General features: G+C 42.5%; 1 protein-coding gene across 1 annotated transcript; it reads right to left on the minus strand.

Moving 5' to 3' along the window:
• Nucleotides 1-313: 313 nt before the first annotated feature.
• Nucleotides 314-1,015, minus strand: LOC147972764 (uncharacterized). The gene is made up of 2 exons (XM_087524449.1): nt 920-1,015; nt 314-820 (listed from the first exon to the last, which is right to left on the minus strand). The coding sequence occupies exons 1-2, from the start codon at nt 1,013-1,015 to the stop codon at nt 314-316; spliced, it is 603 nt and encodes a 200-aa protein (XP_087380575.1).
• Nucleotides 1,016-13,784: the final 12,769 nt, after the last annotated feature.

A 13,784-nucleotide genomic window follows, 5' to 3' on the forward strand; every position in this document is an offset into this window, starting at 1 on the left:
GTATTACTTTTTTCAAATTTATGTTCGTGCACTGCTTTGTTGGGTATGTTAAGACTTCATTCGACAAATTCTATACTGCATTCGTGCGCAACTTGCACTGCATGCGTCCTGTTTGCATTATGTACGACAATTTCATCACCGGCAAGCTAAGTTGAACAGAAAGCAAACTAACATAATCAAAGTTCATCATTACAAAGCGATTGTGCATGGCAAGCAAACTAACGATACATAAGCAAACAACAAAAAGCAAATTTGATGATAATTCTAAAAGAACGCTGGCATTGTTGGCTCCTGGCCGGCACCATCTTCGTCTTCACCAGTCAGGCTCTCCCCATCCCCAACTACTCCTGGCGTGCTTCTTGGGGGGCTCCTCCTTCTCCAGCTTTGCACGGCGAAGGCCGTCCTGGGTGAGGGTGATGCGGTTCCATATCTTGTACGCTGCGTTGGCGTCCTTTGCCGCGTACTCGATGTGCCTCCTGGACAGAGGCAGGATGGCCCAGCGCTGGTGCTCGTCGTCGGTGATCTTCTTCTTCATGTTGTTGTAGTAGTCGTCGATGAGCACGCCGGAGACGTCTCCGAGGGAGTCCAACGGCTTCGTTGCCTCGGGCACCCTCCACTCCTTCTGGATGTCGACGAAGTTGGCGACCTCCAGTTTGACACGCTCCATCCTGGTTTTGTCGCCGTCGATGGAGAAGCCTGCAAAGGTGTACCGGGGGTCGGTGAGGAAGTTGTCGAAGACGGTGCACCTTTCACTGTCGCTCATTTGGAAGAGCAGCACTGGGTGATTCTTGCCGATGGAGAGCTGGTAGAGGGCGGGTTTCTGCGTCGCTTTAGGGTCGTTGTCGTACTCGAGATCAATGCCGACGATCTTGTGGCGCTGGAGGCTGAGGTGGCGCTAGTACTGCGCGAGGGTGATTGCCATTTGCTTCCTCTCGTTGGTGTGGATGACGTGCAACTTGGTGTTGCCGTGTGCCTCCACGGCGTTGTCGCCCTTGTACTCGTGGGTGAACGTCATCGCCGGTGGCAGGGCTTGGTGCTTTTGGTGGGAGCGCAATGGATACTTGTGTTGTTTGTGGATGAGAAGGCCTTTGGCAGGGGTCTGAATTTAAGGGGAGGGCGCGGGGTGGGATGGCCTCGTCGGATGAACTGCACGATCGCGCTGATGATGCGGTTGTGCGGATCGTGGGTTGGTTTTTACATCTGTGATCGTGGGCTCGTGGCGATGAAACTTCTCCGATCGGGTGGTTGTATGCGAACGTGTGGTTTTTTTTAAGGTGCGTTTGTTTTATTTTTGATCAGCACATTTTTTTAACCACCATTTTTTTCTATGTGAACGGGCAATTTGTTACGTTTTATACATGCATCCTGTGCGATAATGAACTACATTAGTATATAGTCCTGCACTGCATCTTCTAGAATTCAGTACTGCACTTGTGTATACATGTGTGTACTTCACTCTTTTTTGAGTTTATTTATTCGTGTAGGGGTAATCGGGAACTGGATTACCATACCTCATTGCATCGTGTAACGTAATGCACTGCATTGTTTACAGCTACGTACTGCATCTTGTTTATGCTTGTACCTACTACAATCGTTGGTACGGGACAGGTAGGGAAAGGGGGGTGGGGCCCCCCCATTTTTTTTAAACTTATTGTTTTTTCTTAGTCGGCCTTGTTGGGCCTGTGTTCGGCTAGTTTAGAGACGTACTTGGGTCCAAGTCGGCCTGTGAGCACGGCTTGGTTCCCGTTTCCCTGTGTGTGCGTCCTAATGTTTAGTCCCACCTTGCCCGCGGAAGGCGCGCCCGACCTGTTTATAAGCGCTGGCGAGGCATACTGGTCGAACTCCTCCGTATACTTATCTGGGCGCTTATGCACGGCGCTCTTAGCTATATGCTCTATGACCTGTGGGCCCATGTGCAACCGGCCCCATTCACTGTGGCTCAGAACGACTCCCCTTCTGTGGGTGCAGACCTATTACGAGATTGGCTGGGTCCGGTAGCACCTGGGTTGTCAATTTTGTTTCCTTTGTTACTTTTTCAACGTTGGGGCGTGCACTGCTTTTTTTAGTAAATCATGCGTGCACTGCATTGATTTAGTTTCAGTACTGCATGTGCACGCATACCGTACTGCACATTTTCTGGGCTACATTTTTGTGCACTGCATCGGTATCATTTTTCTTTATTGTTTTTCCTCTTTCGTATCCTTTTTTCTTAGTGTACGGGTGTGCACTGCTTTTGTGCTCCTATGCGCACTGCATTCGTCATAGTTCTGTGCTGCAGGTCTACACATTTTGCACTGCGTGCATCCTCCTTTTGCCAAAAAGTTGTGACTGGCTATGCCAATGCTGCGAAAGTGCTTCTCTTTTGCTTTTTTTATCATGTACTGCACTTCATCCACACATATAGTGAACTTCCTGGTACGAATTTGGAGAACTGCACACATAAGATGGTGTGTGGATTATAATTTTTCAGAGTATTATTTTTTAATGATCTGCGGTTTTGTTCGTGGGAATTGCTGCAGTCAAAGTACACCTTCTTTTTTCGTTCCTTTTTCTTTGGTAACATAAGCCTTTATTGATTGTCCTTTATTCTTGGGAACATAATTTCCATTAAGTCCCCTTTAATTTTCAGTTTTGACCTTTTTGCATTCCTCTTATATAAATGAAGGCTAACTTATACCCTTCCTTTGCATTTCATTTCTGCGCTAGCCGCAAGTTCTCTCCTTTCTCCAGCCTATTATTATTTTTTTGCTTTTCTAGATTTTTGTTGCGATGGCTCCAGGCCCCTGTGCGTATCTCTTCTGCTGTGGCCATGGTTGTGGTGTGCTGACGCACTGTAATTGTTCAGCTTGCTCGCAGGCCCGTCGTGCTCGTCGTGGTGGGAAGGTGTTGTGCCGAACTGGGCGAGCCGAGCAGCTTGCATATGGTACAGTATTCACGGAAGGATTGGATATGGGCCAGATCAACGTTTCTGCATTCTATTCTGCCTTGATTCGGCGTGGCCTTGGCTGCACGAGTCCTTGTGTCCATCAGCTTACGCCAACAGATGTGGAGACTCACTACAAGATGGTATGATTCGTTAGATATGATTTTTTTTCTTTGTCTTTTTTCTTGTATAATTCCATTGCATTCTGAACTTGCAGTATTTTAGGAACGCACTTTTTTCTTTGTTTTTTGAAGTGTACTGTAATGTGTTCTTATTTCTTGTTTTTATTTTTATGCTTGTGTGCATGTAGCTTATGTTTTAGTTTACATGGTTACAATATGTGAACTGCTTATATATTAGCTGAGCACTACATATTTCCACATTTTTTTCCCAATTTTTTGGTGTGTACTACATGTACCTAGTCTATAGTACTGCATGATAGTTCGAAGCGTACTGCATATTTGCAAGTACCATACTGCATATTGAAATGCATTTTATATGTACTACTCATTGGACTGTTGTGCACTTCATCTATCTCTGTGCACAGTATGAGAATTGTACTGCTAGTTTCGTTCTCAAACAGTTTTATTATTTTTTTACAGAAAATTCCTAAACGAGCTGTTAGGTATGTCCGGCTCAAGAAGAAAGGAATTCTTCAAGTTGTTCTTGGTAATGGATACCTTCAACCAGCCAAGTACACTGTAGGCGTTGACGGGCGGGTGTGTCTGCACAAAGGGTGGAAGGAATTTGTCATTGATAGTGGCCTGAAGTCTGAGCAAGTTGTTGTCCTCAACTTCTTTGAACTTGAGGATTGTACGGTTAGAATCACGTTTGACGTGATTGGCTAAGGTTATGAGGTTGATTTGTAATAAGTACTTTTGCGTGTTGAACGCTTCATCTTTTTTGATGTGTTTTGTAACAAGCACTTTTGTGATCTGAACCACTTCAATTATTATTCAGTGGGAAATTTGTGTTTACATGGTTACAATATGTGAACTGCTTATATGTTAGCTGAGCACTACATGTTTCCACATTTTTTCCCAATTTGTATGGTGTGTACTACATGTAGTTAGTTTATAGTATTGCATGATAGTTCGAAGCGTACTGCATATTTTCAAGTTCCATACTACATATAAAAATGCGTTTTATATGTACTACTTGTTGGACTGTAGCGAGCTAACAACATTTTTTACATGGTTTTTGAATCAAAATGTGTCAATGTTTTACTCAAGACTGCTATATATATATGGTATACTCTATATACCATTTTCTCTTTTACATGGTTTAGTTGAATAACTCATAGTCAACGAGAAATTTGTGTTTGCACAAAATTTAAACTGATACATAAGTCATAGAGATAAGCAAACTGCTATGCATACGATTAATTTATTGTCTGTTCATCTATTTGGTTGTTAACCTGCTGCTTCTGCGCGGTGACTGGAGCGTGTCTAACGTCGCACTTTCTTTTGTTTTCCATGGCGGTGTTGCTAGTTCTTGTCTCTGCACCTTTGTGTTTGTAGCCCCCCGCGTGCTGGTTGATGGCTGCTTTGGTTTTCCAGCGCTGTGGACTGCATCCTTCTTTGCTCCCCGCGTGCTGGTTGATGGCTGCTTTGGTTTTCCAGTGCTGCGAACTGCATCCTTCTTTGATCCCCGCGTGCTGGTTGATGGTGGTTTTCGTTTTCCAGTGCTGTGAACTGCATCCTTCTTTGCTCCTACCTTGTTTTTTGAAAGTGGTGTTGTTCTCGGTTTTTTCTGTATAGCAGCATTTCCTTGTGGTGGTCTTGTTGACACTGTTTCTTCATGTTCTTCGTCCTCTTCACTCTCTTCAGTCTCTTCACTCTCTTCTTCCTCTTTATCATCTTCATCATCTATTTCTTCATACGCCACTGTTTCTTCAGTTTCTTCACGTTCTTCGTCCTCGTCACTCTCTTCTTCTTCCTCCTCTTCTCCATCTGCTTCTTCATAAGCCATTTCTTCTTCAGTTCTGTCATCATCTTCTTCTTTGATCTCAACTTGTTCGTCTTCCTAATTTTCTGATCTTTTTCTTTTTCTTTTGGGGCAGGTTCTTGAATTGTGTCTCTTCCTCTTTTTGCAGATGCTAGAACGTCTCGGTTTCGTCCATTTCTTAGTGTTGTGAGTGGAATTTCTGTTTTGTTGTGCATCTCCATGTCCTCGTTTTTCTTGTTCATTTCTTTTTGTACACGTCCTGGAATTGTGGCCGCTGATTTCATTACATGTCTTGCACCTTCTTATTCCCAGTGGGTGACCATCACTGTCCAGCTCAGGCTGTGGCTTACTGTTTTTGTCATCATTTTTCTCCTTGCATGCCACCTTTTTCTGGGTTAGATCTCCCCCTTTCTTCCTTCCTCTTGTGTTTGAAACAGGAGGTGGAAGAATTGTTTCTTTTTTGATAGCACCAGTTCCGATGTGTTCAGTATTTTCTACTTGCTCGGCATTATTGTCATGCTGGGATTTCTCTGCTTGCTTTAGTTTTGCTTCTTCTTCTTCTTCGTTGAGCACGTCAACTTCCTCTATCAGTGCCCTCATACCAGACAACGCTCTGTGGCACCCAGCGTCGGACCTTGTCGCTCTGTTTGCAAGGTCCATTGCTGTTTCTTTCAGCAATTTTCTACGGCAAAAAAGCGAGGTTCCATCTGGTGCTGTTTGTTCGTAGTCTCTTCTGTCAAACGTTGCATCTAATCTTGCGTTACGGGTGTATCTTTTCATGATGTACACCTCAGGAATCTTGAGTACTCTCAAATGAGAAAGCATGCATAATACATGGACGCAGAAGAGGCCTACAAACAAACACATGATTTTTTTGTTCTGTAAGTGAACTGCATGAAATTAGTAAACATATATTTTTTTCATTATTTGTTCATTTTTTAAAGAAGTGAACTTCATTTAGTTTTGTTAATTACACATGCATATGTACTTTTAAAGTCCAGTAAGTTTGCTTTCGTGCATGACTATGAGAATCTAGAATTTTTTTGCTAGGAGTCTCACCTGTGTGTGTCCAGAGTTTGCACTCACATTCGTAGACACCTTTCTCTTCATCGGCGACCACTTGGAAATTATGCCTTGCCCAGTCAAATGCATCCGATCTGTTGTAGTGGTGTACGAGATACTTTGTCGGGTTCTCAGGGCACCGTTCTGCTCTGAATGCGGTGCTACGGTAGAGTGTTTCTTTGAAATCTGCAAACACTGCCCTTGTATATACTTTTGATAGCTAAACTTCGAAGCCAAACTTTGTTGTTGTTTTTACCTCTGACTGCATGATCACAAATGCACTGTTACGATCCAAAGAAATGAAAAAATTGTTTGTTTTTGTAGTCATATTTTTAAGCAGTTTTTGATTGACATTTTGTTTACCTCATTTGCTACTGTCCCTGCGTTCTCGACGGCCTTCCTGGTCTGAATGCACTTGTCCACCTGCTGAGCAAACAGATGGAGATCATGCTTCTCCCTGACAAAAAATTTCTTCAGTATGCGGTTCATGCTCTCGCTTCTCTGTGTGGAAGTCATCCGAGCACAGAAAATTTCCTTGTAGTAAGCTGAGATCCACTCGTGCCTGTCATCCCACAGTGAATTCATCACTTCGTCATCTTGCAAGTTGTACCTCTGAATGAGGTTCTTCCATGCTCGTTCAAATTATGACGGCATTAGTGGGTGGTTCAGCACTGCATTGAGTTCGTCCTTGAGCTTCTCATGCGCATTATACAGCAAGGCGAGGTGGTCCTTGTACTTCTTCATGATATGCCACCGACACAGCTTATGCAGAGTTTGTGGGAGGATAGTTTTTAATGCTGCCTTCATTGAAGAACACTGGTCTGAGAAGAGACAAACAGTGTTTTTTTATTAAGTTGTTTGTGTGTTTGCGAGATAGATGAAAGAAATATAAGTGCACAAAACAAAACAAAACGTAAGTATGCAGGTGTTTTTTTATTTTTTATACCTGTGAGCATGCAGATTGGCGGCTTGTTGTTCATACACCTCAGAAAGGTTTTGAAAACCCACTCAAATGATGGTATTGTTTCATCTCGCACGAGTGCAACAGCAAATATGGTGCTCTGTAGATGATGGTTCTGTTGGGGAACGTAGTAATTTCAAAAAAATTCCTACGCACACGCAAGATCATGTGATGCATAGCAACGAGAGGGGGGAGTGTGATCTACATACCTAGTAGATCGACAACGGAAGCGTTTGGTTGATGTAGTCGTACGTCTTCACGGCCCGACCGATCAAGCACCGAAACTACGACACCTCCGAGTTTTAGCACACGTTCAGCTCGATGACGATCCCCGGACTCCGATCCAGCAAAGTGTCGGGGAAGAGTTCCGTCAGCACGACGGCGTGGTGACGATCTTGATGTACTACTGCAGCAGGGCTTCGCCTAAACTCCGCTACAATATTATCAAGGACTATGGTGGCTGGGGGCGCCGCACACGGCTAAGGAAAAGATCACGTGGATCAACTTGTGTGTCTCTGGGGTGCCCCTGCCTCCGTATATAAAGGACTAAAGGGGGAAGGCTGGCCGGCCAAGGAGGGCGCGCCAGGAGAGTCCTACTCCCTCTGGGAGTAGGATTCCCCCCCCCCCCAATCCTAGTTGGAATAGGATTCGCGGAGGGGGGAAAAGAGAGAGAGGGGCCAGCCCCCTCTCCTTGTCCTATTCGGACCAAGGGAGGGGAGGGGCGCGCGGCCCATGAGGGGCTGCCTCTTCTCTTTTCCACTAAGGCCCATCATGGCCCATATAGCTCCCGGGGGGTTCCGGTAACCTCCCGGTACTCCAGTAAAATCCTGATTTCACCCGGAACACTTCCGATATCCAAACATAGGCTTCCAATATATCAATCTTTATGTCTCGACCATTTCGAGACTCCTCGTCATGTCCGTGATCACATCCGGGGACTCCAAACAACCTTCGGTACATCAAAATGCATAAACTCATAATATAACTGTCATCGTAACCTTAAGCGTGCGGACCCTACGGGTTCGAGAACAATGTAGACATGACCGAGACACGTCTCCGGTCAATAACCAATAGCGGGACCTGGATGCCCATATTGGCTCCTACATATTCTACAAAGATCTTTATCGGTCAGACCGCATAACAACATACGTCGTTCCCTTTGTCATCGGTATGTTACTTGCCCGAGATTCGATCGTCGGTATTCCAATATCTAGTTCAATCTCGTTGCCGGCAAGTCTCTTTACTCGTTCTGTAATACATCATCCCGCAACTAACTCATTAGTTGCAATGCTTGCAAGGCTTAAGTGATGTGCATTACCAAGAGGTCCCAGAGATACCTCTCCGATAATCGGAGTGACAAAACCTAATCTCGAAATACGCCAACCCAACATGTACCTTTGGAGACACCTGTAGTACTCCTTTATAATCACCCAGTTACGTTGTGATGTTTGGTAGCACCCAAAGTGTTCCTCCGGTAAACGGGAGTTGCATAATCTCATAGTTATAGGAACATGTATAAGTCATGAAGAAAGCAATAGCAACATACTAAACGATCGGGTGCTAAGCTAATGGAATGGGTCATGTCAATCAGATCATTCACTTAATGATGTGATCCCGTTAATCAAATAACAACTCATTGTTCATGGTTAGGAAACATAACCATCTTTGATTAACGAGCTAGTCAAGTAGAGGCATACTAGTGACACTTTGTTTGTCTATGTATTCACACATGTATTATGTTTCCGGTTAATACAATTTTAGCATGAATAATAAACATTTATCATGATATAAGGAAATAAATAATAACTTTATTATTGCCTCTAGGGCATATTTCCTTCAGTCTCCCACTTGCACTAGAGTCAATAATCTAGTTCACATCGCCATGTGATTTAACAGCAATAGTTCACATCACCATGTGATTAACACCCATAGTTCACATCGATATGTGATCAACACCCAAAAGGGTTTACTAGAGTCAGTAATCTAGTTCACATCGCTATGTGATTAACACCCAAAGAGTACTAAGGTGTGATCATGTTTTGCTTGTGAGATAATTTTAGTCAACGGGTCTGCCACATTCAGATCCATAAGTATTTTGCGAATTTCTATGTCAACAATGCTCTGCACGGAGCTACTCCAGCTTATTGCTCCCACTTTCAATATGTATCTAGATCGAGACTTAGAGTCATCCAGATCTGTGTCAAAACTTGCATCGACGTAACTTTTTACGACGAACCTTTTTGTCACCTCCATAATTGAGAAATATTTCCTTATTCCACTAAGGATAATTTTGACCGCTGTCAAGTGATCTACTCTTAGATCACTATTGTACTCCCTTGCTTAACACAATCTAGGGTATACAATAGATCTGGTACACAGCATGGCATACTTTATAGAACCTATGGCTGAGGTATAGGGAATGACTTTCATTCTATTTCTATCTTCTGCCGTGGTCGGGCTTTGAGTCTTACTCAATTTCACACCTTGCAACACAGGCAAGAACTCTTTCTTTGACTGTTCCATTTTGAACTACTTCAAAATCTTGTCAAGGTATGTACTCATTGAAAAACTTATCAAGCATCTTGATCTATCTCTATAGATCTTGATGCTCAATATGTAAGCAGCTTTACCGAGGTCTTTCTTTGAAAAACTCCTTTCAAATATTCCTTTATGCTTTCCAAAAAATTATACATTATTTTCGATCAACAATATGTTGTTCACATATACTTATCAGAAATGTTGTAGTGCTCCCACTCACTTTCTTGTAAATACAGGCTTCACCGTAAGTCTGTATAAAACTATATGCTTTGATCAATTTATCAAAGCGTATATTCCAACTCCGAGATGCTTGCATCAGTCCATAGATGGATCGTTGGAGCTTGCATATTTTGTTAACACCTTTAGGATTGACAAAACCTTCCGGTTGCATCATATACAACTCTTCTTTAAGAAATCCATTAAGGAATGCAGTTTTGTTTATCCATTTGCCAGATTTCATAAAATGCGGCAATTGCTAACATGATTCGGAAAGACTTAAACATATATACGAGTGAGAAAATCTCATCGTAGTCAACACCTTGAACTTGTCGAAAACCTTTTGCGACAATTCTAGCTTTGTAGATAGTAACACTACTATCAGCGTCCGTCTTCCTCTTGAAGATCCATTTATTTTCTATGGCTTGCCGATCATCGGGCAAATCCATCAAAGTCCATATTTGTTCTCATACATGGATCATATCTCAGATTTTATGGCCTCAAACCATTTCACAGAATCTGGGCTCATCATCGCTTCCTCATAGTTCGCAAGTTCGTCATGGTCTAGTAACATGACTTCCAGAACAGGATTACCGTACCACTCTGGTGCGGATCTTACTCTGGTTTACCTACGAGATTCGGTAGTAACTTGATCTGAAGTTACATGATCATCATCATTAGCTTCCTCACTAATTGGTGTAGTAGTCACAGAAACAGATTTCTGTGATGAACTACTTTCCAATAAGGGAGAAGGTACAATTACCTTATCAAGTTTTCTACTTTCCTCCCACTCACTTCTTTCGAGAGAAACTCCTTCTCTATAAAGTTTCCGAATTTAGCAACAAAAGTCTTGCCTTCGGATCTGTGATAGAAGGTGTATCCAATAGTTTCCTTTGGATATCCTATGAAGACACATTTCTCCGATTTGGGTTTGAGCTTATCAGGTTGAAACTTTTTTCACATAAGCATTGCAACCTCAAACTTTAAGAAACAACAGCTTAGGTTTCTTGCCAAACCATAGTTCATACGGTGTCGTCTCAACGGATTTAGATGATGCCCTATTTAACGTGAATGCAGCTGTCTCTAATGCATAACCCCAAAATGATAGTGGTAGATCAGTAAGAGACATCATAGATCACACCATATCTAATAAAGTACGGTTATGACGTTCGGACACACCATTACATTGTGGTGTTCCAGGTGGCGTGAGTAGTGAAACTATTTCACATTGTTTTTAACTGAAAGCCAAACTCGTAACTCAAATACTCTTCTCTATGATCAGATCGTAGAAACTTTATTTTCTTGTTACGATGATTTTTCACTTCACTCTGAAATTCTTTGAACTTTTCAAATGTTTCAGACTTATGTTTCATCAAGTAGATATACTCATATCTGCTCAAATCATCTGTGAAGATCAGAAAATAATGATACCTGTCGCGAGCCTCAATATTCATCGGACCACATACATCAGTATGTATGATTTCCAACAAATCTGTTGCTCGCTCCATTGTTCCGAAGAACGGAGTCTTAGTCATCTTGCCCATGAGGCATGGTTCGCAAGCATCAACTGATTCATAATCAAGTGATTCCAAAAGCCCATCAGCATGGAATTTCTTCATGCGCTTTACACCAATATGACCTAAACGGCAGTGCCACAAATAAGTTGCACTATCATTATTAACTTTGCATCTTTTGGTTTCAATATTATGATTATGTGTATCACTACGATCGAGATCCAACGAACTATTTTCATTGGGTGTGTAACCATATAAGGTTTTATTCATGTAAACAGAACAACAATTTATTCTCTTACTTAAATGAATAACCGTATTACAATAAACATGATCAAATCATATTCATGCTGAACGCAAACACCAAATAACACTTATTTAGGTTCAACACTAATCCCGAAATTATAGGGAGTGTGCGATGATGATCATATCAATCTTAGAACCACTTCCAACACACATCGTCACTTCACCCTTAACTAGTCTCTGTTTATTCTGCAACTCCCGTTTCGAGTTACTAATCTTAGCAACTGAACTAGTATCAAATACTGAGGGGTTTCTATAAACACTAGTAAAGTACACATCAATAAGATGTATATCAAATATACTTATGTTCACTTTGCCATCCTTCTTATCCGCCAATCACTTGGGGTAGTTCCGCTTCTAGTGACCAGTCCCTTTGCAGTAGAAGCACTTAGTCTCAGGCTTAGGACCAGACTTGGGCTTCTTCACTTGAGCAGCAACTTGCTTGCCGTTCTTCTTGAAGTTCCCCTTCTTCCCTTTGCCCTTTCCTTGAAACTAGTGGTCTTGTTAACCATCAACACTTGATGTTTTTCTTGATTTCTACCTTCGTCGATTTCAGCATCACGAAGAGCTTGGAATTATTTTTGTCATCCCTTGCATATTATAGTTCATCACGAAGTTCTACTAACTTGGTGATGGTGACTAGAGAATTCTGTCAATCACTATCTTATCTGGAAGATTAACTCCCACTTGATTCAAGCGATTGTAGCACTCAGACGATCTGGGCACATGCTCACTAGTTGAGCGATTCTCCTCCATCTTTTAGCTATAGAACTTGTTGGAGACTTCATATCTCTCAACTCAGGTATTTGCTTGAAATATTAACTTCAACTCCTGGAACATCTCATATGCTCCATGACGTTCAAAACGTCTTTGAAGTCCCGATTCTAAGCCATTAAGCATGGTGCACTAAACTATCAAGTAGTCATCATATTGAGCTAGCCAAACGTTCATAACGTCTGCATCTGCTCCTGCAATAGGTCTGTCACCTAGCGGTGCATCAAGGACATAATTCTTCTGTGCAGCAATGAGGATAAACCTCAGATTACGGATCCAATCCGCATCATTGCTACTAACATCTTTCAACACAATTTTCTCTAGGAACATATCAAAATAAACGCAGGGAAGCAACACTGCGAGCTATTGATCTACAACATAATTTACAAAATACTACCAGGACTAAGTTCATGATAAATTGAAGTTCAATTTAATCATATTATTTAAGAACTCCCACTTAGATAGACATCCCTCTAATCCTCTAAGTGATCACGTGATCCAAATCAACTAAACCATGTCCGATCATCACGTGAGATGGAGTAGTTTCATTGGTGAACATCACTATGTTGATCATATCTACTATATGATTCACGCTCGACCTTTCAGTCTCCGTGTTCCGAGGCCATATCTGTATATGCTTGGCTCGTCAAGTATAACCTGAGTATTCCGCGTGTGCAACTGTTTTGCACCCGTTGTATTTGAACGTAGAACCTATCACACCCGATCATCACGTGGTGTCTCAGCACGAAGAACTTTCGCAACGGTGCATACTCAGGGAGAACACTTCTTGATAATTAGTGAGAGATCATCTTATAATGCTACCGTCAATCAAAGCAAGATAAGATGCACAAAAGATAAACATCACATGCAATCAATATAAGTGATATGATATGGCCATCATCATCTTGTGCTTGTGATATCCATCTTCGAAGCACCGTCGTGATCACCATCGTCACCGGCGCGACACCTTGATCTCCATCGTAGCATCGTTGTCGTCTCGCCAATATTATGCTTCCACGACTATCGCTACCGCTTAGTGATAAAGTAAAGCATTACAGCGCGATTGCATTGCATACAATAAAGCGACAACCAGATGGCTCCTGCCAGTTGCCGATAACTCGGTTGCAAAACATGATCATCTCATACAATAAAATTTAGCATCATGTCTTGACCATATCACATCACAACATGCCCTGCAAAAACAAGTTAGACGTCCTCTACTTTGTTGTTGCAAGTTTTACGTGGCTGCTACGGGCTTAAGCAAGAACCAATCGTACCTATGCATCAAAACCATAACGATAGTTTGTCAAGTTGGTGCTGTTTTAACCTTCGCAAGGACCGGGCGTAGCCACACTCGGTTCAACTAAAGTTGGAGAAACTGTCACCGGCAAGCCACCTCTGTGCAAAGCACGTCGGGAGAACCGGTCTCGCATAAGCGTACGCATAATGTTGGTCTGGGCCGCTTCGTCCAACAGTTCTGCCGAACCAAAGTATGACATGCTGGTAAGCAGTATGACTTATATCGCCCACAACTCACTTGTGTTCTACT

The sequence above is a fragment of the Triticum urartu genome, chromosome 5A (genome assembly GCF_056163025.1).
Source record: "Triticum urartu cultivar PI428250 chromosome 5A, HENAU_Tu73, whole genome shotgun sequence".
NCBI classification, from domain to species: Eukaryota; Viridiplantae; Streptophyta; class Magnoliopsida; order Poales; family Poaceae; genus Triticum; species Triticum urartu.